Raw genomic sequence first — 26,289 nt, forward strand, 5'->3', positions numbered from 1 at the left:
GCACCAGCTCCTACAGTCCTCATCTACAACAGATGCACTTATGCTTAACCCCGACTGAAAACACACCGCCAAACACCCTCTACCATTAGCTGCTAGAGTCTGTATGACCAACAAAGGCCACCACTTGTGCCATCTTGGTAAAATCATATCTTCACTTACTTTGCCATGAAGTTGATGCAGGACAGAACATAGCTCACAGACCATGTCAAGAAACTTCTACTAATCATTTTAACTTCAGGTATGGGAGCGGAACATGAGGAACAGCCACTACTAAGTGACTAGGTGCTAAAGTGGCGTACGAAATCTAGTGCTAACAAACGCAAAATTAATATGCGTGTTCCTATGTTTCTATTTTTCCCTTTGTACATGTAAAAAGACATTTCCACATGCAAATTTTGAAAGGCTTTCAAAAAGCTGTTGTGACTCAAAGAAAAGCTTGTATTATTAGTCTGAAACATCAGCAGCATTTTCCCTTGGAGTGAAAAAGCTGAAAAACTGTTAAGAATTGCTATGAAGAAGTGAGGAGTGTACAAAATACTGTTAAAACAACTGTAAAACAAGAGAACTAAAATACTGTTGAAACAACTGTAAAACAAGAGAACTGTCAGACTTTGGCTCATGTTGACTCGTACATCTGCCATCTCCACTCACCCTTCTCCCATTCTGTGTGGATCAGGCACACAACTTCCACCTCCCTTTCCCCATACCTACCCCAAAGCATTCTCCTTATGTTTTCATCTATATCCTTCAAGTCCCAACTGTGGCTGCCTCCTCTCCCATTTCGCTCAAGGAAATCTGTGCCTAACATGTTGGAGAGGGTAGGTTTATGTTGTCCAAAGAGGTGGTATCTGATGCCTGATCCGTTCAAGGTCAGATTAGATGGGACTCTGAGCAACATGATTTAGTTGATGTCGTCCCTGACCATGGCAGAAGTGTTGGACTAGGTGACCTTTAGAGGTCACTTACAGTCCAAACTATTCTATGATTCTACTCCCTCATAGAGGGAGGCTCAGGGTTCAAGAAAAGAAGCGGGAGATTGGGTAGAGTTTTTCAACTGTGTGGCCTCAGGGTTTCCTTGGAAGGCTGAACTTTGGTTAGAACTCTCATAGCCTTACAGGTGTGGGCATATTCAGGACTGGGGGTAGAAAATTACTTTTCCTGCAGCTGTGCCACCTCTGGGTGATGGCACATGAAGGGGAGCAACCCACAGCAATTGCAGCAGCCTGGCAGCACCATTCCTGAATGTGACTCTGTAGGCCATATTTATCATTATAACTATTCAGTGACTCTAAGCTAGTTTGTACCACCAAGCAAGAGTCAGTGGGAAGCCTTTAGAAAGCAGCAGGATGCTCTTTGCCCTTACTCAGGTGTCTTAGAGTAGGTCCTCATCTTCTATGTCTGTTTTCTCCCCACCACACCACTATGAAGAGACTGGAGGGTGGGCAATTACCACAGCATAGCATAGTTTTGGAATCTACCCCATTGTTCCCCAGGGCTCTCCCACCCATCCTTACATGGTTTCTGGTCAGAGCAGCTCATGGGCTCTGGCAGAAAAGCTGCAGCAGGCTCACTGACAGGTTGCAGAACAGACAGATGCCAGTGACCGCAAAGGGGCTGCAGCAGCACTGAGAAGGTCCAACAGCACAAATCACAAATTCAGATCAGTCTGCCAGCCTGTGCATGGCATGTAGAGTTAGGAAGGATGGCATCTTGCTGTGACAAAGCTCTGTTTGCTCTAAGGGAGAAGTTGCTTTCAATGAGTTGGGAAATGGGAAGAAGGTGCAGATCCCCAGACATGAGACATCAGATGCCACCTGGCAGGCCAAGGCATTTTACACATAGCAGGACTGCTTTTACCTTCTTACATGTTTTTTAAAATAAAGAATTACAAAGTTTGCAACTCATGCAGACCCTATTATAAGAATATTCATGCATGGCTAGGCTTTGCGAGCGAAGATTTGGGAAGGGCTCTACCCATGTTTGTTACAAGCGCGCCGGTGGCTAAAAAGGCCAATACGAGATAGACAAGTCCGATTGCAAAAGGCACAGCAGAAAGACTCCTTAGGTGGAATATTCTGCAAGACATGATTCTTTCTGCGTTGTCTTTTCTCAAGAGTGATACTGCGTGCGTTCTCAAAAGAAGTAGGGTTAAAGATAGTGTGTCTCTAGACCTCCAGATTTGAGGCCAGAGTAGACCAGTTATGTTGACCAATATCACCAAGGCTGAGATGTTGTTTCAGGGAGTCCTTGTATCTTCTCTTCAGGGCTCCTCTCTTGCGGCAGCCAGTGTCAAGTTCACCATAAAGCAGGATCTTAGGGAGGCAGTGGTCCTTCATCCTGGAGACGTGCCCTGCCCATCGCAGCTGTGTTCTCAGCAACATGGCCTCAATACTTGTGACTGCTGCTTATTCTAGAACAGATGTATTGGTCACATAATCTGACCAGTGGGTGTTTAGGATTGTATGGAGGCAGCGTTGATGGAAGCGTTCTAAGAGTCGCAGGTGGTGGCGGTAGATGACCCATGATTCAGATCCATATAAAAGAGTAGACAACACTATGGCTCTGTAAAGATTGATCTTGGTACTTTTCTTCAAGTGTTTATTTCTCCAAACTCTTTTCTGGAGTTTTCTAAAAGCACTATATGCCTTTGCTGAGCTGTTGTCTCTCTCTCTGTCGATCTTACCATCCGAGGAGATGAGGCTACCTAGGTAATTAAACTGCTGGACTGATTTGAGCTCTGATTGGCCAATGGTGATATGGGGATGATGGAAAACTTCCTGAGGTGCAGGTTGATAGAGAACTTTTGTCTTCTTTAAGCTGACTTCCAGCCCAAAGAGCTCAGTAGTGTCTGCAAAGCAGGATGTTAAACGCTGCAGGGCTGCTTCTGTGTGGGCGATGAGGGTGTCGTCATCAGCACAAAGCAGCTCCCAGACAAGATGGTTTAAGGTCTTGGTGTGGGCCTTCAGACGCCTTAGGTTGAATAGGCTTCCATCAGTATGGTATCGAATGTAGATACCGTCCTGATCATATACGCCTAGAGAAGCCTCTGTTCTTATAGTTACTAAAACCACAGTTCAGGAAAGCTCTTAATACATGGCGAATTTTGGACACAAATCTAAGAAATGATATTTTGGCGCCTTGCAAGACACAGCTTTCTTTAGGTGCCACTAGTAATGAACAGATGTGGCTTAAAGTGTGACATGCAGTGAAACACACAGTTCTGCCACCAAACACCCACTGGCATTTCTGGCAGCCTTCCTCAGCACCTCTCCCTGCTAGACTCCATTAGGTTTGTTCTAGAAAAAAGCACAGCCATTCATTGCTCCATGATCTTGGTCTCAGCCTTCTAGTTTGAATTGTCCGGCCTCCAGAGAGAAGCAGGATAAAAGGCAAATTCCCAGTTTATGCCAAAAACTTACTTTATTAAATAGAATTTTAAACCACTCCTTTTCTACGCAATAAACTATACATTGAACTCTTGTGATTCAGTTCACAAAGTAATAAAGATATTGAAAAAAGTAAGCTGTTGGCAATTAGTAATGACTACACTGAAGCTTGAATCACTGCAATGGGGCTTCCTGCTATATAGGTTTGGAAGCTTCTATAGGTTTTGAAACAGCCATCACTTACCAAATTTTATACAGTGTCAGCAGAAACTGAAATTATTTATTAGTGCTTGCAAAAATAATCTGCTTGTGCTGTGTTCTGACAAATTAAAACCAGTAGTTTTTTTAGTAGTTTTGAAGTCACTAGGTAAAGCCACTAAGGTGTTCTGAAATGAGCTGAAAAAAAATTCCACATACCTTTTCCTTTCAGGTGGCCCCATCTGTGCCTCAACCTGTTAGCACCATCCTTCAGACAAAAAATGATGGCAGATATGTTGTCCAGAGAAGGTTAAGGCAGGTCATGGCAGGAGAGACCCATGCACATCACTTCCAGCCTGGCAGGGCAGGGCAGTGCCTGGTTGTTCCTTGTACAGACCCAACTACTGCTCATCACATAAATACTAAAAATAAAATTTAATTAGAAGTTTGATCTAGTAACATGATTTTGTGGCAGATGACAAAGGTAAGGGAGGTATTAACCAAGGAAATGTAAAAGAGGTATTAACTAAGGATGTCCTTATATAACCTCTACCTGGATCTCATCCTAGTATGATTTCAGGAATAGTTTAAGTTTAAGCAGTTGTAACCAAATAATGTAGCTGTAGCTGCAGCCTTTCTAATGTATCAGTTCTGAGCAGAACAAAGATGACAAGCATAATATCCTCCTTGCCCTCAAGGCTTCTCTTTGGACTGACATTCTTCTTGTGCAGTGGTCTGAAGCGCTTGCCATGGCAATAAAATGGGGAAAAGAAAACAAAACAATAAAAAAAAATCCTGTAAAAATGCAATGCAAACTTCCTCCCACCTATCACTCTTCTCATGCATGGCTTAAGGAAGAAAATTTATTATACGCACAGCATAATAACCCCAGAATAGAGCAGCCAGATTATTTCCCTCCTCTATGGGAAAGAGCAGATGGAGGGAGAAAAACAAATACTGCACGTTGAGATGAGTTGTCTCAATCCTGTCAGGTGAAAGGAAAGGCTATGTATGAACAGCAAATATGTAAAACAGGGAACATTTAATGTTTTTCTTTGTCATGTATAAACAAAATACTTTAAAGAAGTGAGTAAAAGAGTGCCAAATGTTCAGCTTTATCATTGCACTCCAACTCATTAACTGGTCACTCACCAAATGCAGGCTAGATGAACTCGGTGTCATTTCTGAGACTACAAAGGCATTGTAAGGACAAAGCAGCACATATATAAAACTACTATATAGAAACAAGAATCATATTGTAATTAATATTCACATGGTTTCATATAGAGAGAATAAATTTAAGGATGCAGTCTTTGAGAATTAGATACAACATCTGGATAAGGTTGAAGTCCTAGCTGTTTGTTATCTTTCAACTTTTGTACTATAATTCTGGCAAATTCCTCTCCTTGGCTGTCTGAAGTATCAAGCAGTTGTCGTACTTTTGATGTCCTTGTAGGTTTGGTGCTTATAAGTTCATAATCTTCTTTCATGAGTAAAAATCTTGCTAGAAGAGCATCCAGTGATTGATTCAAACATGCTTCAGTCATCTGATCAATAATTTCTTCTCTTTTACTTTGGATCCACTGATGAGCTACATTCTGCTGTATGGTTTCCAATACAAAATCTGAGATTGGAGAGGATTAAAAAAAAAAAGGGATTGTAACTGTCTGTCAATAAATGTTGCCATAGAACAAAGAACAAGCTGAGAAAGAGCTGCTAAAATGCTCCAATTTGTCAAATTTGGCAGTTAGAGTATCTTTTCTATCTGAATCACAGAATAATTTAGGTTGGAAGGAACCCTCAAGGAGGTCATCTGGTCTAATAGCCTGCTCAAAGCTGGACCAACTTCAAGCATAACTCAGGTTGCTCAGGGCCTTGTCCAGCTGAATTTTGAGCATCTCCAAGTGATGGCACTTCTGCAGCCTCCATGGGCAACCTGTTCCAGTGTTCAACCCGACCTAGTACTAAAAAGAGAGAGGTGGTAAATTCACTTTCCAGGGGGATTTTTATTGAAGTTTACTAAAAACATCCCTGTAGCTTCCTGGTATTTTCCTCAAGATGAGGATTCACACAGTGAAAAGGTGTAGATTCTCCTATTTCCAGAAGAGGGTGATGCAACAAATCTTTATAAAATTGCATGTTATTGTGTGTTCCCTCAAAAATATGTATTTCTGAATAATTCATCATGCATTAAAGTTTCTTTTTGTTAACTTTTTTGGAAGCACACTTTTAACAGTTATTTGATGGATAGGCTAACACAGAAGATGTAGTAGAGATTCTGTGTGAGATGCTGACACAGCTTCTGCTTTGTCTTTGCCTCACCATTACTGAACAGAAGACTGACTAGCTTAAAAAGTGAGAAGCGACAGGCAACAAAGATGACTAGTTCAAGCTAAGTTTTTTTCCTGTTCTGCTGGACTGCAGCATTGTTACAGCAGTAGGGGATAGAATAAATAATATGAGCAAAGGGAATGGGATAAAGAAGACCCATGACAGCAGGAATTAAGTCTGTTTAAAAGGAAAGAAAAAAGCTAGGACCTACAGGTATGTGTACTTGGTCACATTTTACATTGGTTTTGCTTACTTTGTACTCTAAGTCTACAAGGACAGAATTACTTGTATTCTTAATTTGCAGATGCTTTGTTTTCATTTTACAGATGGATAACAGTTCCAGTTTCCATTTCATACACACATATATTTGATGTTAGAACACTTATTGTGGGTCTTGGAATTAAACAGCGTTTGCCGTACCTGAAGGAATCAGTGGCGACTGCAGTATACACGATGCAGACTTCGAGGCATCTGAAATACTCCTGTCAGATGAGGGAACATTACTTGTGCATGGATGCACAAGAAGTTTGGCACTCTGAGTTACAGAGATATTGTCATCCGTGCTCTGGCTGCTGAGAGAGTACAGACACCCAGAATTTCCATCTTGGAAAAAAAAAAAGGAGAAAAAAAAAGAGCAAGATGTATTACTTCTATGTTCAAATAAAATAAAGCCATCAGAGATTATTTAGAGCAATTCCATAAAACAACTCATAAACAAACTACTTTCACATGATATACAACATATTAGTCCTTATATTCAAGTTCTGAGTACATTTATGTCCCTTACATTGTACCAGGGCTTGACCATGGGTTTGGGGGTCCTGTTTTATTTTAAAGAAACATTGAGAGTATAAATCTAGTAGATGTGAACTTTGATGGAAAAGCTCTGTGTGACAGAAATTTTTTGTAGGGACTAGATGAACAAAATAAATCCTTTGAGTATATGGAGAGGAAACTAGAAGTCAGTGTGAAAGCAGATTCATTTATTTTGACGAAGTTTGGCAGTACAACGAAGGTGATAACATTAAAAGAAAGATTCAGGTGAAGGACAAGGACATGAGGAGCAATGTTAACATTCAGTGGGAGGCCAATGGAAGCTTTTTGTAGTCCATTAAAACATGATATGACTTCAAGAAATCTTCATGTAAACTTTTGCAAATAAAGAGAAAAAGTATTTCTATCAGCTGGGAAGCTTAATAGTTTCTAGTTTTAGGATTTTTTATTATAGAAAAGGATGATGGATATGAAAGCAGCAGTAGGAATGACTCACGGAAGAGATAAACAGCTGATGAGAAACATACTACAGGACATATGCCTAATTCTGTAAACTGTTTTCATTACAGACTTTCACAGTGTCACTTGATAAAGAGATGTTAACTAAGAACCAGAGATGCAGATATAAGAATTCAGATGAACATCTAAAGACAAAATGAGGTAGCCCCATGGACAACTAGGGATTACCTGTCCAATGGGGGAATCTGAAGGTGTATTCCCAGTTCACTGTTGACCTGTAGAAGAATATGTCTATAAGTACATGGAGCAGGAATAGGAAAATGTGGAAGAAATTACATTCTAAGTATTTTAAAAATAGTGGACTAGAACTCACAGTAACCAGTATTTTATTTCAAGAACAAGAGAGAAAGTTGGGCAGAGCTATGTAGTGTGAAGCAGCAGATATTATCTACTGCATGAATGAGAAAGAATTAGGAGACAACTACTGTGAGTGAAAGATGATTTAAGAGAAATGTTTTAAGCAGCTCTGCTGGGAGAGATTGTTATAGATCCTTAGGCACACAAGTTTAATTTAATAACATAAAGATAAAACTACTGGGATTTTACTGATATGAGAGAATGACCTTGACTAGTGATCACAGCATAAAAAGTATAATCATAAAATCACAGAATTGTTTATGTTGGAAAGAACTTAAGATCATCGAGTCCAACCATTAACCCCAGCACTGCAAAGTCCACCATTATACCATGTCCCTTAGTGTCACATCTACATGTCTTTTGAATATCTTCAGGGTTGCTGACTCAACCACTTGCCTGGGCAGCCTGTTCCAATGCTTGATAACCCTTTCTGTGAATAAATTTTTCCTAATATCCAATCTAAACCTCCCATGGCGCAACTCAAGACCATTTCCTCTCATCCTATTGCTTGTTAATATTGTTTGTTGGTAAGAGACTGACCCCCACCTGGCTCCAACCTCCTTTCAGGTAGTTGTAGGGAGCAATAAGGTCTCCCCTGAGCCTCCCTTTCTCCAGGCTAAACAACTCCAGCTCCCTCAAAGAGAAACATGCTAATGGGATTTATTCAGATGTTATTCAGAAAAAAAATCAGGTTGACACAAGTTACTCAGAAAGAACCTAGTTGACCTAGAAGACTGAAATGATAGAAGTGGAAATTCAGAAGGAAAATACGAGATCTAAATTTTCTGCTTCAAGCAGGTCTAATGACTGGAAGTGAGATGAGGAAAAAAAACCCCTAGGTAGATTATTCTGTAACGAGGGGTCTTGTGAGAAAGGAAAAATACAATTCTAAGGTATACTGAGTAGAGCGTTTTTTTAAGGCAAAGAACCATTTGTCATGTCTTTCATAGTAGTAAGTAGAGGTCTGGTAGTCTTAGTTTAATGACTCAAGTTAGAATATGCACAAGGAGGACTAGTAGCATACCAGAAGAATAAAGAAGTATATTTTACAAAGGGACTTCAAAAGTTCACCTAGCAAAACAAAATATATGAAAGGATTACTCTCTAAATCAGAAATGAAATGGGAAGAGGGAAAAAAGGTGTTTAAACTTAAAGAAATTCCCAAGAAAAGCTTGCTACAGAAGGGAAAAAAACCCTTTTTTATGTCCATACTTTATAGCACTGAAGTCAATTTTTTGCCTGCTTTCACATTACTGGTCCCCGCAAAGCCAGAGGATACTCCATTCTTTTGAAATATGTTTGCATTCCACCAAGGGAATAAACTTAAATGCAGTTTTAGTTTCACAATATATTGCTACTCCACCTGGGTCCCATTGCATTTTTCTGGCTTCTCATGTCAGTAAAACTTCAAAACTGAGTTTTCTGAGGGAATTTTGCCAACTTTTATTCAGAAAAGGGGACAGCTACAAAAGGTCTGTGCAAGTCTTGCAACTTTTGCAAGGCAATCTATTAAAGCCATTTTTATTTATTGAATTAAAAATGATCTAGAGGTTGAGCTGCACTGCAAACTTTGAGTTTACTCAGCTTCAAAAATGCCTCAAAATGTGTAGCCTTTTTATATTTAGAAGTAGTTCACAGATTAAAAAAAAAAAGGCAGTTAACTAAGCCACCAAGAGTTTTAAGGGACAATTAAGGGACAAGTAAATGTTATCTCTGAACTAACAACCCAGAGCAGGAAAACTAAAGCTGTCAGCTGTGGAGATTTCCCAGTGACAGGAACAGAAAATCAGAGCTTAAAACCTCTAGTTTACTCAAAGCACTAAGTTTAAAAAACACATTATTTTCTGACATAAACAGAGACCCAATTTCCTACTATGTAAATGCAATGTCACAGTGGGAGTGTAAAGCTGCAATGGCAACTTAAATTTACACAAAGTCAAGAGTATCTCACCTGATGAAAGGATATTACACTGTGGGATAGACGTGAGTTTTGATATATCTGGAGAGATGCTCCGAAGGGGAAGTGCATCACATTGTATGGAGCCAGAATATGTTTCCTGAAATAAATCCAGGTGTATATTGAACATGCATGTTAAATAAATATGAAGCTGCAATTTTTTTACAGAGAATTTCCCCATCACTGTGTTTCCCTGCTATCTAAATGCTCAACAGACAACACAAACAAAAAAAAGTAAAGAAATCATATAATCCTAATACTTGTATTTTTCCCAACGTGATAGCAATTTTGCATACAAGTTTAAATACCAGCAAGAACCAAAAGCAGAAGCATTAAGGATCAAAATAGCCCTATATGGCTATGCATTTGTTATACTCTGGCTCAAGTGATGAATTTTATGCCTTTCCTGACTGCACAGGAAAATAAAGTGCAGAACAACTCCCCTTACTAAGTTAACCCTTCCTTAAGCTCACAGGATCCTGACATACCAAATGCAACATGTAAAATATTTACCTTTTGGGGATTCAGAGGTATATTTAGAGAAATCTGCTCCACATTTGCTTTCTTTCCACTCTTGTAAATACCTTGTGATTCATATAGTGACTGGAAGAGACATTTACCCGTATTAAATTTCTGCTATAAGGCAAGATGACAGTTCTGTACAAACACATGCTTCAACCAGATACAAGATGAGATACATGACAAACGAGATCACATTTCTTTTAGCAAACAAAAATTACCAACTTATTTGACCAATTCAAAACTGTAACAAAAGCTACTTACCTTTGATCTCTTTAACAGAATTACTGCTTCCAGCATAGCTATTTCATCAAATGTCCGCAGAACTGGCTCAATGTCTATTAAACATTCTAAACAAAGAAAGAGTACTTTGTGAATGGTTTGAAGTGGAAATCAAGTTGTCATTTTGCTAAAGCATCTTTCTTACATTTACAAAAATAATGTGACATATATCAAACCACATGCTGCTAAACAGGTTTCCTGCTTCCACATGTTAAAACAGTTCACACCACTAAAAGAAACCCTGTCCTGATATAGCCACCTCATCATTCTGTAACAAAAGAGATCCAGGACAGTGCTGCAACTCTCGCATTCCTGGAATGGACAGATTGGTGAGTTTGCTGTGTTTCAAGGTAGACCCATCAAGCCTGATTAGCTGAATGGGACCAAACACCATGAGACCTCAGAGTGGGTTGCTGATTTCCCACTCCAGAAGAGGTGTTAAAAATTTATACAAGGAAAATAAACGCACCCCCAACACAGCACTATCCAGAATACATGCTGTGAGGCAGGGCCAGAGAGGATGGGATAGTCAAGGCACTGACTATCACATCCAGTGAAACCAAATGATATTGTTCTCATTCTCACCAAATGCAGCAAGCCAGAGAAGCTAAAATCATCTGCTCACAGAGGGAGGTACAGGACAGTACAATAAGGAAATGACCACATGTGCTCTTGCTTCCAAAAGTTTATAATACTAAATATTGAACATTTTGAGATGACTGTATTATAAAAATATCTTTGAAACTGTGCTCAAATACAACAAAACCTCAGGATAGGATGATATGTATCAGAATTCTACTGCATTTCCATGAACTCACTGATTCAGCAGAACTCATTTATCATACTAACAACCTGTCACACTGCATCCTTGTTAACATATTTTTACTTTTTACTACAATTTTACCACTCTTCTTCCCTATTAACTTTTATCCACTAGCATCTTCAAGACATACATTCAATACTGAGATTCTTATTTTCTTGTATCAGCTAAACCACAGTTTTAAAGGCATATAATTTTCCACACTCAAATACTAGTATTGTTAATTTTTGTTGACTATAATTTTGACTATAATTAAATTGTAGGGACACACTCCAAGTATATATGGAGCAATGGTGATAAGCAGTCTTTATCCTCTATTTCTAAGGAACAGACAGGTTAGCTGAGCTTTTCTATTTAAAGCTTATTTTAAAAAAAGGGGGTTTGGGTGTTTTTGTGTGTGTGTCTGTGTCCTTGTCCTATGGTAATTGCAAAATTTCCCCATTAGTGAGCTTTACTTCCCTTAACTTTGCAACAGTTTTGTAACTTCCTCTTTCTTTTTACGATAGTAGAAGAAAAGCAATGCATGTTTTTTTTCAAAGACCATCTTACTACAGGTATGGCACTAATAACTGAAACCAAGTTTGGTCACACTGTAGTACATATCCCAGGTAATTATCCCTTCAGTGTGACCACAGACTTTAATTGATTTTTTTTTTTTGTTAATTGGCAGAGGAAAGCAAGAACACATACAGAAATACGATTATGAGTCTATTCCTTTTGATTTTAGAAAATATTCTAAATAGATATATTTTCTTGCTTGAAAAAAATAAAATATATACCCACAATTTACACACAAATCAGACTCAAACATAATCTGGCATTTCAAAATGTTCTTAAGGCAAAAATAAAAATGCCTCCAAAAATCATGTAATTCATTTTGGACTGTAAACTCAACATGAAGACGTTGTACGTGTTTGGATGTTTCCCATTTTGTCCTCTGCTAAATGAATGCAAAAACCCAAAGTTATGAACCCAACATATGAACCCAACCCAAACATACCCCCTCCCCTATCCCCATCAAATCAAATCAAACCCTAAAAGCAAAAAGCATCAACTAAAAAACCCTGGCATTTGAGTAACTGCATCTTTGAGCAACAGATCTCTGTACTGTTCTATGTTTGAATATTTTCAGTAAATCTCTTACTCTACATTTTAGTCTCTCCAAGGCAACACAGCTTTCCATACTGAATTAGAATCACATCTTCTAAAGGGGCAGGCTGAAAGTTTGTAAAGCCCATGCAAATTAAACAAGCACAGTGAGGCAGCTGCAGGAACCACTGTTCACTTCACCACCCTGACATATGTGACCACAGCAACAGTCGCAAGAGCAAATTTCACAGCTGAAAACAGGTAATCCCTCTCTGTCAATTTTGATGGAATTACCTTTATGCAAGTAAAGTGTGCTGGTTAAGTTGAAACACAGGCTTTCAGAAATAAAACCACAACTTTTCCAGTTCACACTCTGTCACTCTAATCTCTACAAGCTCACATTTCAGTCTTATTCTCTAAATTCTGCAAACCATTGTAAAAAAGGTTGAACGTAGCTGTATTTGGTTTCATGGACAAAAAGCTGAACATAGAAAAGATGAAAAGTTTAGTTCTTGTTTGATAAAGGAGGTGGAACAATCAAAGATAAAGTCTCAGTGAAAAAGATTTATACTGAGATGCAAACACAAGATGAAGTTACTATGGTTTATCTGATGTGCAATGGTTTGTTGGTGTGTTCGCCAGCTTGCTTGTAAATCCCACAGTACTCATTCTGTACTTACTTCCCCCACCTTAAGAAACCAAAATCCTCTTCCAACAACAAACAAAAAAACCCAAACACAAGTAGTCAAACAAAACATGCTGCTTTTTTACAGTTAAATTAAGAGATGGTAAATGCAAAAGACTTCAACAAACAACATGGTTTTATGGCACACACGTAATTCCATTCATAAAAGTTTGTTTACATACATGATGGAAGCAGCCAAGACCCTTATCATAAGCAGCAAGACCAAGCATGTATATCTCTTCACCTCCTTACCATTTCCCTTTTGCTACTATAATCTTGGTCTGTAATAACCATGTCCAACAGAAATCTCGTAATTTAAAAATCTTTTCTCATTACGCAAAGCAAACTCACTTAAGAATGATGGTCTTTCATCTGGGTTTTGTGCCCATCCACTTTCCATCAGTCTTATGATGAGCATTCGATGAGGAATGTCCATTGATAAACTTTCTTCACTTAAGTCTAGTCGTTGTCCTTGTGACACGCTGTACATTATCTGCAAGGGGTTTATAACTTCTGTCAAAACAGATATCATGCAGTCATTAGAAATACATGCAAAATAAACAGCTTACTACAGGAGGAATAATTCAGTTTGTAGATATAGTATTTACAGTTCATCAAAATAAGTTCCTGTTTCTTTTTAAAAAAAATGTATTTTTAATTTATAAAACAACACTGTAATAAAAAAACCCACAATACCAAGAAAGAGTGTAATTTGAAAAGTATCTCAAAGTGTTCTTCAACAAGCTTACAAATTGAATCATTAAAAAGTAACCTCTAAAATGAAGTCCCTTGGTACCCAGGTCTCAGGTTTAACCTTTACCTAAGGGGGGAAAAATAAATTAAAGGAAGACATGGCCTTACCTTCAAATGGCTGTTTCCTTGACATCACTTCCCACATGATAATTGCATAACTGTTTAAAGTATAAAAATATAGAAGGCGTTATTTTAGATTACCAACACTTAATAAACACAATGTGCTCAGCTTTATGTTTTGTGTAAAACATTTTGGTAAATGGTCCTGTAAACACACATGGGACTGACTGTAGCTAACTACAATGATGGCTGAATATATGAAAACTAACAGGAGTTTTAACCAGTGACTTCAACTAGAACTAGTTAATAATATTAAATACAGAAAAGGTACATATCATATAAACTCCTATTCCAAACTTGTATTAACTTTCCTCTAGTAATATGTTGTGAATTATGCACAGGCAGTTTAAATCTCAGCACATAAACTGAGTCCCAGAGACCCAACTGCTCTGTCCTAACAGCAATACTGTGGCTTTTCCCCAGTCCAGATTGATACTCCCTGACATTCCCGAGGGAAACTGGGTGTTAGCAGGGAGGATGGCTTTGACGCACACCTAAGGTATGAACTTCCACTCAGGATGCACACTCCAGCTTCCCCTCCCATATACCTTCAACATATGCAATCTTCTCTATAGGAAGAGATGCCACTTGCACACAGCACTCACTTCCCAAAAGCAACTCTTGGGAACAGCACTCTGAACTACTGCTAGGAGACTGAACACACATCTGCTTATTAAAACTGGTGGCCTTTTCTTTCCATTCACATCAGCATGAAAGGGAAGTGGTTCAGTGAGTACAAGCTTGCTCCACCTTTAGTAGACTAGTCACTCTATTCAACCATCAGGGTATATTAAAAAAGATGACTTTAAGCAACTTTGTAATTTGAACCAGTTTAGATGATTTCATTCCAATGAAGCATTCCATTCCCGGTCCTTTTTTCAAATGCACATCAAAAATATCATCAAAGCTATCACTACATTTTATGACACTCTCCAATTTTCTCTTGGCATATTCTACCATATGTGAATGAAGCTCTATTCCATGATTTATCCTGAAAGGTCCTAATACTAATGCTACCATATTACTCAAGTATCTGGTTCCATTACCCAGATTTAGAAAAGATAATCCAGGCTAAAGCTTCAGTGCTTTTGTAACTTCAGAATAAATGCGAGGTGCTGACAAGTGTGTAGTTCCATGCTTCCAGGCCAAGTCTTTACAAGCATTATCACAGTGTTGTTTCAGATAATAATCACCACAGTAAATTGCTCTCAAGGCTTGCTCCACACTCTTGGTGTGAATATACTAAGCTACTTTCCTACATCACTAAGAAATACCACATTTTGCATACATGTAACTGCCTTTAAGCATCTGATGGCTACTAATTAAGAAGAATAAAAAATTTAAGAAAGAAATAACTGGTGCTTAAAATCAATCATATAAATTGAGTTTTCCTAACTACTTATTCTGTTCATATTTTAACATTAATCAGTGATAAAACTTATTCATGTAATTTTTAATAAAAGCAGTCCTCCCTGTCAGAAAGTCTGCTTTTTGATGCATTCCTGATAAATTTATGCAGGCTGATTTTTTTGTCCCTTTCATAAGAGTTAATGCTGCTTGACTGTTGTTTAAATGATTTCTTTCTTTAAGAAAGATCCTTCCTCACAAATTAGCTTAAATATCTCAACAACATTCAGCTGTGGTCAACTAGACATCCAGCCTTTCACTCAGTTTGGAATCTCTCTACAATTCAAGATTATTTTCTCAGTTCTACAACACTGAAGCATTCCCCTTTACACTGTTCCCGTTTTTCTTTCTTATTTCTGCTTTATAGAATCTCTTTCTGATAGTGACCTGTATTCAGTTTGCATAGCCAGGTTTTGGTAGTTGGGGGGATGCAGGGGTGGCTTCTGTGAGAAGCTGCCAGAAGCTTCCTCCGTGTCTGGCAGAGCCAAAGCCAGACTGCTCCAGGATAGACCTGCCACTGGACAAGGCTGACCCCATCAGGAATGACAGTAACACCTCCGTGATAACATATTTAAGAAGGAAAAAAAGTTACTGCACAGATGAAATTGCAGCCAGAGAAGAGTGGAGTGAGAATATGTGAACAACAATGCAGACACCAAGGTCAGTGAAGCAGGAGGGGCAGGAGGTGCTCCAGGCACAGGAGCTGAGGTTCCCCTGCAGCCCGTGGTGCAGCCCATGGTGAGGCAGCTGTGCCCTGCAGCCCATGGAGGACCATCGGGGTGCAGAGATTCACCTGCAGCCCATGGTGGAGACCCAGTCCAGAGCAGGTGGATGCCCAAAGGAGGCTGTGACCCCATGGGAGGCCCATGCTGGAGCAGGGTCCTGGCATGAATCTGCTGACAGGTGGGGAGAGGAGCCAATGCTGGAGCAGGTTTTCCTGGTAGGGCTTATGGCCCTGTGGGGGACCCACACTGGTGCAGCCTGTGTCTGAAGGACTGTACCCCATGGAGAAGTGACCCACATGGCAGCAGTTTGTGAAGAACAGTCTCCCATGGGAGGAACCCCACAGGGAGCAAGGGAAGGACAACTCTCCCTGAGCAGCAGCAGGAACAACCTGTTATGAACTGACCATAACCCCCATTCCCTGTCTCCCTGCCCCGCTGGGGGGGAGGAGGTAGAACTTGGAAAGGAGGCTGGGGAAGGGAGAAAGGTGTTTTAAAGATTTATTTTACTTCTCATTATCCTGCTGTGATTTTGTTAGTAATAAATTTAATTAATATCCCCACTATGAGTCTGTTTTGCCCGTGATGGTATTTGACGAGTGATCTCTCCTGGTCCTTATCTCCACTCATGAACTCCTAGTTACATTTTCTCTTCTCTGCCCAGTTGCATAGGGGAGTGAGAGTGCCTTTGGTGGGTGCCTGGCATCCAGCCAGGGCCAACCCACTACACGAGCACAGATCTTCCTGTGTGGCCTTTCTGGAGGTCCTTCACTGTCTCTCCACCTTCATGTCCTCCTGCATGAACTGTCATCCTTCTTTCTGATGTTGTCTCAGTTTCTTTTCTTTCTTCTCACACAGTTTCTTTCCTTCCTAATTTATCAGTTTTCTATGCCCTTCTGCTGATGTGTGCTCTCTTATTTTCTCCCATTTGGTTGTTATTCCTCTGCACATATTTTTTTCCTAACATCATCTGTCTTCCTAATCTCCACTCACTCATTAAGACACCAGTCATACTTTTTTTTCCCATAATACACCATTTTTCCTTTTTCAATGTTTTCTTAGTGTGTATTTTCTCATCAAAGGGTGAGGAGAGCAGGCATGTTGCCATCTGTATTTTTTGGACAGGAACATCAAGAAACTTCATGTGCCCCTTAAGAGTAAGGGATAATTAAGATAAATAGTAGTCTACCTATAAGTCACTAAGACTCTCTTGAGAATGGTCATCTCTCACCAAGATCCAATCCTATCAAAGACTGCAGCAGAGAGATGGACTTTGTCACAGTGACTGGCCTCTTTATGCCTCCTCGCTCTCCATTTACATGACAACTCCCCCCCAAATCCTTCAAGTCATCTTTGAGCTCTCCAAACCATTTCAGACTATTTAACTGTAATTCTAATATCCTGTTATAAGGGCCACCACCACGCTCCTTACTATTCTATTACTTCTACTCAGAACTGACCAATGCAAAACTACCTGAACTTTCATAAAGTAAGTTATTCCTTGAGTAGATCCTTCTAAATACTTCCTCCAACCCCATTAACCTGTTTTTACCTACTCCCTTTCCAAAAACATGTTTTCTTCTTTCCCCTGAGTGCATTCTGCAAATTATGTTAATTGATCTGCACAGATTACAAGAGTATGTGCATTGATTTAATGGTGTGAATAGCTTTTTTCTTTCCCTACATTGTCTGTATGTGTACACTCATCTAGAGAAACCAGTCTCCTCTACCTGCTACTGTAGTCCCAGCTTAATTTCTGGAGCATTACACTTGTCACGGTGACAAGAAATGAGTCACTCAATTTTTATTTTTTATTTTCCAATTCATTTTGCCTATACCCATATGATACTACTACTACTGAAAATAATAAAATTGCTGAGAATATGTTAAAAATGTAGGTTCAGAAAATCAAATCTGAATTCAAATTTCAAAGTGCACTTGAGAACATGAGTTACCTGTAGATATCATGTTTCACACTTGCCCGGGTTTTCTGACTGGGGTTGTAGTCTTCAGGTGGCATGTAGATAATTGTCCCTCCTTCTGGCAAAGAGGATTCACTTCGTGATTGTGACATGGATATGACACGCCACTTGGACATGCCAAAATCTGCAATCTGGAAAGGCCAAATCAGTTGTTCGTAGAAGAAAAACTGGATTTATCTGTTGACAGTTGTTAAAAATTCTTGAAGTATGCTCGGAAGAAGGGGTCACCCAAAGTCCTTAACCTGACATACAAAGAGTATGTGGTTCCTCTAGCAACAGGAAACATCAACTCCACTTCATACAGCATTCCCAGATCATGACTCACACTATCCCTCCAGCACTGCTCTATGCTGTTCTTTTAAGGAAGAACTCATATACTCTATGGCTGGGGAATCTGCTATAGAAATCTGTACCTTATGACAAAAATCACTTTCTTGTGTTGAAAAAAAGCAAATAAAAATCACTGATTACTTCTAGCTCCCCGGTTATGAAGAAATCACAAGTTTAGTATAAATCATAATAGCTCTATGTAACTTAGCTTACCAATATGCCGAGGCAGTTCCTCTCTCAGAAAAATTTTAGGGCACTTCATCTCACTCACAAAACTGTGATATATTAATCCTGAATTAATAAATTTGATATTCTGAAATTCTGTTCTGCAAAAAGCTGCTGAATATTTTCTTTACTGTGCAACTTGAAGCCTGGTCCCTTTCTACAGTACATCTACATAAAGAATTAACTGACTTCAGTTTACATCCTCAGACATCCATGAGCCAGCATGGATGTCATCAGGCTAGGTTACGGATAGGGACACAAACAGCCAGCAAATTACACCTGCTGGCTGAGCTGCAGAATGCCTGGCATTCAAGGGAGAAAGACAAACAGCCAGCTACAAGTGCTGCACTTGGCCAGTGTTTGTGTAAGAGCAAAATCATTTTCCAGGAAGATGCCTGTGCAAGCACTGTGGCAGCTAAAATATCAAAAAAAAGCTTTCTGAAGAGTGTACAGTCAAAATACCCAATGAAAAGTAACCTTTTTTCTCTACAACTCACTCTCATCAAGCTTTCCTCACTGTAATTTGTCTTAATTCTTGCTCATTCAATAGATCAGGGACAGTCAGTAGCGCTTAGTGGTGTTACTTTTATACGTATGCAATACTGCTTCTATTTAGCATAGGTGATAACCTTCCTTGCGTTTCCTGTCAGCTCTCCTAATTCTAGAGAATCTAGCTTTACCTCTAAAAGACACTTAGAACCCTAAGACACTCCTTACAGGAGGCAGGGCAAGTGTGCAAAAGTTAAGTTATTCCTTTCAATTGCTCCAGCAAAACAATTGTTCAGATGCACTCAGTCAGAGCACCAAACCACACCAGTGCTGTTAGGGATTAAAAATGGAGTGGATAAAAAAAATTACTTGGGCTAGTCCCCTGATCAGGTTTATCAGGAAGCTCGAGAAATGGCAATACCAGCACAACCGAGTGGGAGGAGGTATGACCTGCTGAGGGTGTGAGCGGAGACAATGCCCCGTGAGGCACACTGCGGCCAAGAAAAATTTCTGTGCAACACAGAAAAAAAAGCAGCACTGGATCTCTGCTCGAAGGACTCACAGAGATTCGTCTCATGGTAAAAACTGAAACATTCACCATTCAAGTATAAATTCAGTGCAAAATAGCTCTTCCATTTACTTGAATAATATATTTTATCAACTATAAAAATAAAGGATCTTTAAAAAAAAAACAAACAAGAAGCAACACACTCAACTCTTGCAGTTATGGAAGCACCTAACCATTTTGTCAGAAGTACTTTTAGTCTTTTTTTCACATCATGGCAGTGGTATTTCAAAAGGCAGAATTAAAGTTTTAAACTACTGTTACTTCTCTGTGTATCTTTGCTTGTTCTCAGAAGTGTCACAAAAGCCATCTTCCAACATGTCCCCGATTTCAGTTATGTTTTACATGTTCTTATACTAAACTAAAAGAATAGATAAGTATATATTACATGATAAATATCCAATGGGGTATTAACATTTGAATTTGACCTACTGTCTTCCAAAAGTAACTTGTCTGAGCATCTCAGACAGGTACAGTCTCTATTTTCTTCTCGGAAAGGGCCAGATGTAGCTACCCTTGGAAGGCTGACACACAAGAGCATCACTACTACTGAGTATCATCCACTGCTATAGCAGAAACAGCCCAAATTCTGTCTTTCTAGTCTTTTCAGATGGATAAAATCTACACCTGAGCAATGCAGTTTTCAAAAAGAAAAACTCAGAAGTTCTGTCTGCAAGGACAGAAGAAAAAGTCCAGCATACAATGACATCCTCTCTGTATGGCCACAACCTCACTCTTCCTCCTCTAAATTAATTAAAACACTTTCACTCATTCTAGACACTGAAGAACATAAGAATTAAATAACTCTACCTTGACATGAAACTCATCATCCAGCAAAATGTTCTGGGTTTTTAAGTCATGGTGCAGCAGTGGAGGATTCATGTTGTGCAAATAGTTTACTCCCAAAGCAATTTCGTAAAGAGTGCGGAATCTCAGGCACCAAGGAATGTCAGGATATATGTCTTTCTGCCAAGATAAAACCACAAACCTGGAATATAATCCTCTGTTTTGATCTAACAGGATAACACAAAGGCTTATTTTAGAAGAAAAAGAAAGTGACTTGGGCAAGCAGCAATCTTTTTAAAAGATACATTACACAAACTCCTTAAAAAACTGTAATGGAGCATTAAGACTGATTAGTTGTTAAAACAAATGCACAAATCATGCATAAATAACACTGCATAAAAGTGTTATGTTTCCATCCCCTGGCATTCCCATAATAGTTCATGACTGCTATACATGATATAGAGCATTTTACTACATTACTCATTCACGCGGAAATATGAATTATAGATGAACTTCTGCATGAAATTTGAAACCACAGATTATGAGTACTACACAAAGGCAGCCAAGAATCATATCTTCAACTGACACTGGGGTAAAAAAAAAGCTGTGGTGAAACTAAGCACAAAATATTACCTTTATAAATATTAATACATCTAGAAAAAGGTAGTAAAACTCAACTGAAATCTTAAAATTTATATTGACAGTAATGCCTCTATGAAAAACCCACAGATGAGCTCTCTAATGCACGAGATTCGTATTGATTAAAGGTACAAAAGAGGTGCTCTTGAGACGACTGCAGGAGCTTTACAGTAGCAACACTGTACATTCAGGCCAAGCTAATGGGAGCAGCTGAGAGTTCAACATCGGAGAACTTAGAGAATAAGATCTGGTAGAAATATTCATAATTGTTTAGATTAGCAACATTTGGCTTCTATAAACTAAAGTCAAAATCTTCAATTTATTTTTTAGAAATACCCAAACTCGGGAAAAAACCCTCAATATTTGTATCGGCAGTAATTCTGAAACCCAGGCTGAAGTACACATAAGTATTTCAGCACCTAACTAGAGAACAACAGAGATTTTTAAAGTGACTCTACATAATAATTCAACATAAAGTTAGTAATAGGTCACAACATTAAAGGAAAAAGTTCAATAAAACTTAAGTCTACTGAGTTAGGTTGTCTTTTTGAGATACAGAAAAGTCTATCAGAACACCAAAAACTACTAATGATAATTACTGTCTTTCAATGTGAAATATTATTCATAATACACTTTACTATACTGATGAAGTATGGAAATTGCAATCTATTTGAAGCAGCCAGGTATCTATTTAAAGACTGTAAGTATACTTACCCCATGTAATAGCTGGTTTAATGATCCATTTGTCATGTATTCTGTTACTATCCCCAGAAATTCAGGCTCATTGCAAATTCCCAAAATTGGCAGAATGTAACTAAATCTGGCTTTGTGTAATATTTCTGCTTCTTTTAGAAGGTGATTTCTATCACTTGAAGAAAACAAGCAAACAAACAAAAAACATTAGCATACCAGTAGTAGAAGACTCAAAGCAAACGTCGTGTTCACTATATTCTCTGTCAATTATATCCCTGTGTGCAGCACCACCACCTTTCACCATTTGATTTCTATCACGCTGTTTTGATAACAAAACAGCATAAGATAAATTAGAATCTGCAAATGCAAAGACAAGACATCTTCCCCGGTTTTGTTGTACCACACAAATCTCTCTATTTCCATCACACATTTCATCGTGTTTCCAGTACACAAGGATACAGTCAGAACTCCCAACTTCCACCATTCTTTGCAACCATGATGGTAATAACCAACCACATTTGTCCTATTTTACCTCAGAACTCCTCAAAAACTTGGACTTAATGCGTCTTTACAAATTCAGACCTTGCAGTATGTGGATTCGAGAAGTTCAAGTTTTATTTGTGTATGTTTCTATCTCTAAAAACATTAACTCTTTGGTATGCCTTATATCTCAGAAAAAAGATTTAGATCTCACACCAGCAGAGACTGGTACAGGTAGAAGTACCTGCCCAGAATATCCAAATAGAGGACATTTACAGCACATTTAAAACTGATCCTTTGGACATTAACCAGTCTGATTCAGAAGCAACAGGGCTGTGCTGGGGCACAGCAGTGTACAAGCCAGGGCTATGCCCATCACGATTTGTTCAGCACAGCTCCCTGTTAATGTGGCTACACAGCTCCCGGGCGAGAGCCACTTGTGTCCATTGAGCTCAGGGCAGTCTGGACCCACAGATGTGGATCCAGCCCTCACAAAGAAAAGGCTGTCAGGGTATACAGGGAAAAGAGGAAGCCTGGAGAACTAAAGCCTGCTGCTTTTACAATAGGAAAACTTTGACTTTAGATGGATGTGAAATCGAGGTCCTTATCTATGTGACAGAAAAAGACTTTTATTATAGGAAACTCTAGGAACGCAGCCATTGAGAAAAGCATGGGAGAAAACACACAACTATATCCCTTCCTCCCTCTCTCCAGAAAAGACTAGGTTTGAAGGAAACTAGGGGTTTTCCCAGACACATTTGCATGAGATTCAGCTGTAGCTGGGAAACAAATTGCAACATACCAAAGTCTATTCCTGGGTCTTTAAGTCACTTCACCTTTGTCTGCTCCATACCAGAAGGGCACTGAGCAATGCCTAAATGAGTACATGCCCACAACAGCTTCCCAGCTGGCTTTGCTCTTTGGCTGGTCACACACCATATTCTGGCATGCATAGGACATGCACAGGACATGGTGCATTAACTGCACCATGAATTCTTCAAAGCACTTCAGGATGGCATTTTATACTACCAACAAATCACTTGCTGCAGACACTCAGGTAAAACATATTTCTTACAGCTTTCAGTCTTCTAATAGCATTTCTGAGCTTTGCATGATATATGGTAGGTGACTGAATTATTTTGATTACCTTGCTTTCCCTTTTCATCATAATTTCATAGGTAAGATGTCACACTAATCCAAACTTTTGCAAGGCCAAAAATAACATTTGATGTTTTTCCCCAGCTGAGTTCTGAGGATAAACACTGTATTCCTGATTAGCAGGGATTTAAGCAGACATTTAAATTAAAAAAACCCAAAAAACAAAACCACGAAAACCACAACACCCCTTCCTCCCCCAGAGAACGCAACATAACTGAGATTTCAGGCAAGATTTCAGAGATAACGCCCGTGTATATGTACCTGTGTAATAAGAAGAAAAAGAGTTTGAAACAACTTGTCATAATCTAGTATATTGGGTTACAAGACTAGCAGCCTTTTTGAGTGAAGCTACCCTGCCTAAAGGCATAGGACTAGATCAGAGAAACCCGAGGTAATAAAGCTGGAAGATACCGAGATAAGACTCAAGAGGCAGGTTTGCAGTCAGGCAGGCTTCAGACAGCCTAGAAGAGGCAAATTTGCATTGATATAGTAAAATCCTGGCACTATAGGGATTGAATGAGACAGAGATGGATGAAAAATTATAACTTGCTGCCCCCTTACATGGAGTGACAGCTCCTGCAATAAACATGCTGCTGTTTGGGTTCCTGGAAATTGGGGAATATGATTGCAGCACTGAAAATATCAGTTGTACATGGGGGCCTACAAGCCTATTATTTTAAATCAGCTTCTCTCATTACTGTGAGATCTGGGGAAAAAATAATAATTGTGCATTGTGTCAGAGAAGTTTCTTCTAGGAGCTAGAAGCAATCTTTAGTGCATGTTCCCTATATCCTCTATATTCTTTCTCTCTCTGTAAACTACAAATCTATTATTAATCACTGTACTTTAACACCCTCCTGATACTTCAACAAAACGTCAGTAACCAACAGGCCCAGAAAGAAGCCAAACTGTGCCAATCCCACCTTGAGGAGGAATCAAGGCGCACACTGCATAATAAAAAGCCTCCAAAAGAAACAACCTAATTAGAGTCCCGCTGGTCGAGACCGAAACCACCCATTTCCGACAATCGAAAGAGAGGAAGCTCCGGGCTGGTACGTACTTTCTCGTAGCTCAAGCCGATTCACTCTTCCTGGGAATCCCCTCCCCAGGGATTTAATGCAACGCTGCCTACCAGAACACCAGGACTGATTCACCGACCTGAGAATCCCACGCCGGCACCTTCGCCGACACCTCGACTCCTTTCTGGCTTCATGGGACCCCTTGCTTAGTTTAGGGAAAGGCGGGCTCAGCTCTGTCCTTGCCCCCGGGCCGCCCCCCAGCGATCCCCATCCGGCGGTCCCCTCCCCACCCCGTTACCTGTCTAGCAGCGGCCCCTGCAGGCATTTTGGGGGCCCCCCGGGCCCCTCCAGTCGGCGTGGCGGGCGGCGGACACGGTCCCGTAAGCGCCGCGGCTGATGAAACGCAAGTCCGGGAGTTTGTTGGAGGGGATGGAGGGAAGAGCGTAGCTGATGGCGCCCGCCCGGCCCTCACCGCCGTCCCCGCTGCTCATCCTCCCACTCCACCGGGCCCCGGAGAGCAAGGAGCGCCGCTCCTTCCTCTCCCCTCACTCCGCTTCCCCGCCTCTTCCCACACCTCCCCGGCCGGCCTCCTCCCCGGTGTGCCGGCGATCCTCTCCTCCTTCTGCCCCACGGAGGAGCCACTTCCCTTCCGCACGGAAAGGGCCTCCCGCGGCTCCCGCGTCGGTGGGAGGAGCGAGCTGAGGGAGCGCAGAGCCGGTCCCCGCTGACCCCGGGAGAGCGGCGCCAGGCCGGAGTCTCCTCCTTCGGGGAGCCAGGTACCGGGAGACATCCCTCGGCCATGGATGGAACATCCCCCCACCCCATCCCGGGGGCATTACTCAGGCTGGAGAGGGGGAGAGAGGGAAGCATCCCCCTCCGTCCGGGAGGGCGGCGAGGGACGTGTTAGTTCTGTTTCCGAAAGATGATGCAGGATGCCAGAGCCGAACGCAGATCGCCGCAGTGATTCGTTCACTCCATACGATCATAGAATGGTTTGAGTTGGAAGGCACCTTAAAGATCATCCAGTTCCAACTCCCTTGCCATGGGCAGGGAACCTGCCACTGGACCAGGTTGCTCAGTGCCCCATCCCAGATATATTCACTGCTCAGGTGAAGTGAGAAGAGCGTTATCTCATGCACTTGCTTATCTCCTGTCTGTACTAGGAAGACTTTTAAGGATAGCGGCATTTTAAAAAGGTAATTTCAAAATTTCCAGTAAGTGCGAGTTCACCCTTGCCCCTGCTCAAGGCAAGCCGCCTGATACACCGAGGTGTTTATGAGAGCTTTACACGAGGGTTGCGCAGGAAGGTTTCGTAAGGCCTGCTCACCAAGTCAAGTTCTCACAGACTAACAAAATGCTTTAATTTAGAGGTAGAGGTCTGTAGCTTTCCACAAGGAGTGACAGTTCCACAGGATGAAATAGAGGTAAACAGTAAATCACCTTTCCATGTGTGTGGATCAGGGCCTAAACACCTGTGGCTTTTCACCTCTCCTCTTTTCTCCCAGTGATGGTGAGACATATGGATTGGTTAGAATGAGGGAAAGGAGCTAAGTTTTCAGACTACGATATTGTTCAATATTTCACAGCATTCATTTTAAGGCATGGCAACTATTTTTCCATTCTGTCTAGGTCCTAGTACTTTATTAGCTTTGCTGTTTTTCCAATTTTCTTGTATCTTGGATGACTTATATCCTCCAAATGCTGCAGCATTACGAACATACCGAGGAGCCATATAAAGCAAGCAGTGACTTACTCTACTTTCAGTTTTCACTTAGCCTGTGTCCTTTAGATCCACTAGGTGGTTTCCCAGAATTGTAATTTTGAGGCAATATTTGCAATATGCAGTTTTTGGGTATATGTTTATGCATATCCCTCTCTGTATTTATCATGTTGGTAGTACTATTTGTCATACCATTTCAGCTTTGATATATAAGAAGGATTTTGTTTCCTAAAGAAAATATTGTGCAGCGGACAATTACTGTGAGCATACACTACAAAACCAAT

General features: G+C 40.2%; 1 protein-coding gene across 1 annotated transcript; it reads right to left on the reverse strand.

Moving 5' to 3' along the window:
* Window positions 1-3,428: 3,428 nt before the first annotated feature.
* RIPK2 (receptor interacting serine/threonine kinase 2) lies at window positions 3,429-24,857 on the reverse strand. Its single transcript, XM_018078697.3, is given in 12 exon segments — window positions 3,429-5,208; window positions 6,336-6,518; window positions 9,517-9,622; window positions 10,036-10,125; window positions 10,306-10,391; window positions 13,269-13,430; window positions 13,779-13,828; window positions 17,875-18,032; window positions 20,321-20,476; window positions 21,650-21,803; window positions 24,584-24,608; window positions 24,611-24,857. Coding segments are annotated over 12 exon segments (1,662 nt in total). The 5' UTR covers window positions 24,777-24,857; the 3' UTR covers window positions 3,429-4,882.
* Between the last annotated feature and the right edge of the window lie 1,432 nt (window positions 24,858-26,289).

Source organism: Manacus vitellinus, unplaced genomic scaffold, assembly GCF_001715985.3.
Source record: "Manacus vitellinus isolate BGI_N305 unplaced genomic scaffold, ASM171598v3 scaffold_1_pilon, whole genome shotgun sequence".
Lineage (NCBI taxonomy): Eukaryota > Metazoa > Chordata > Aves > Passeriformes > Pipridae > Manacus > Manacus vitellinus.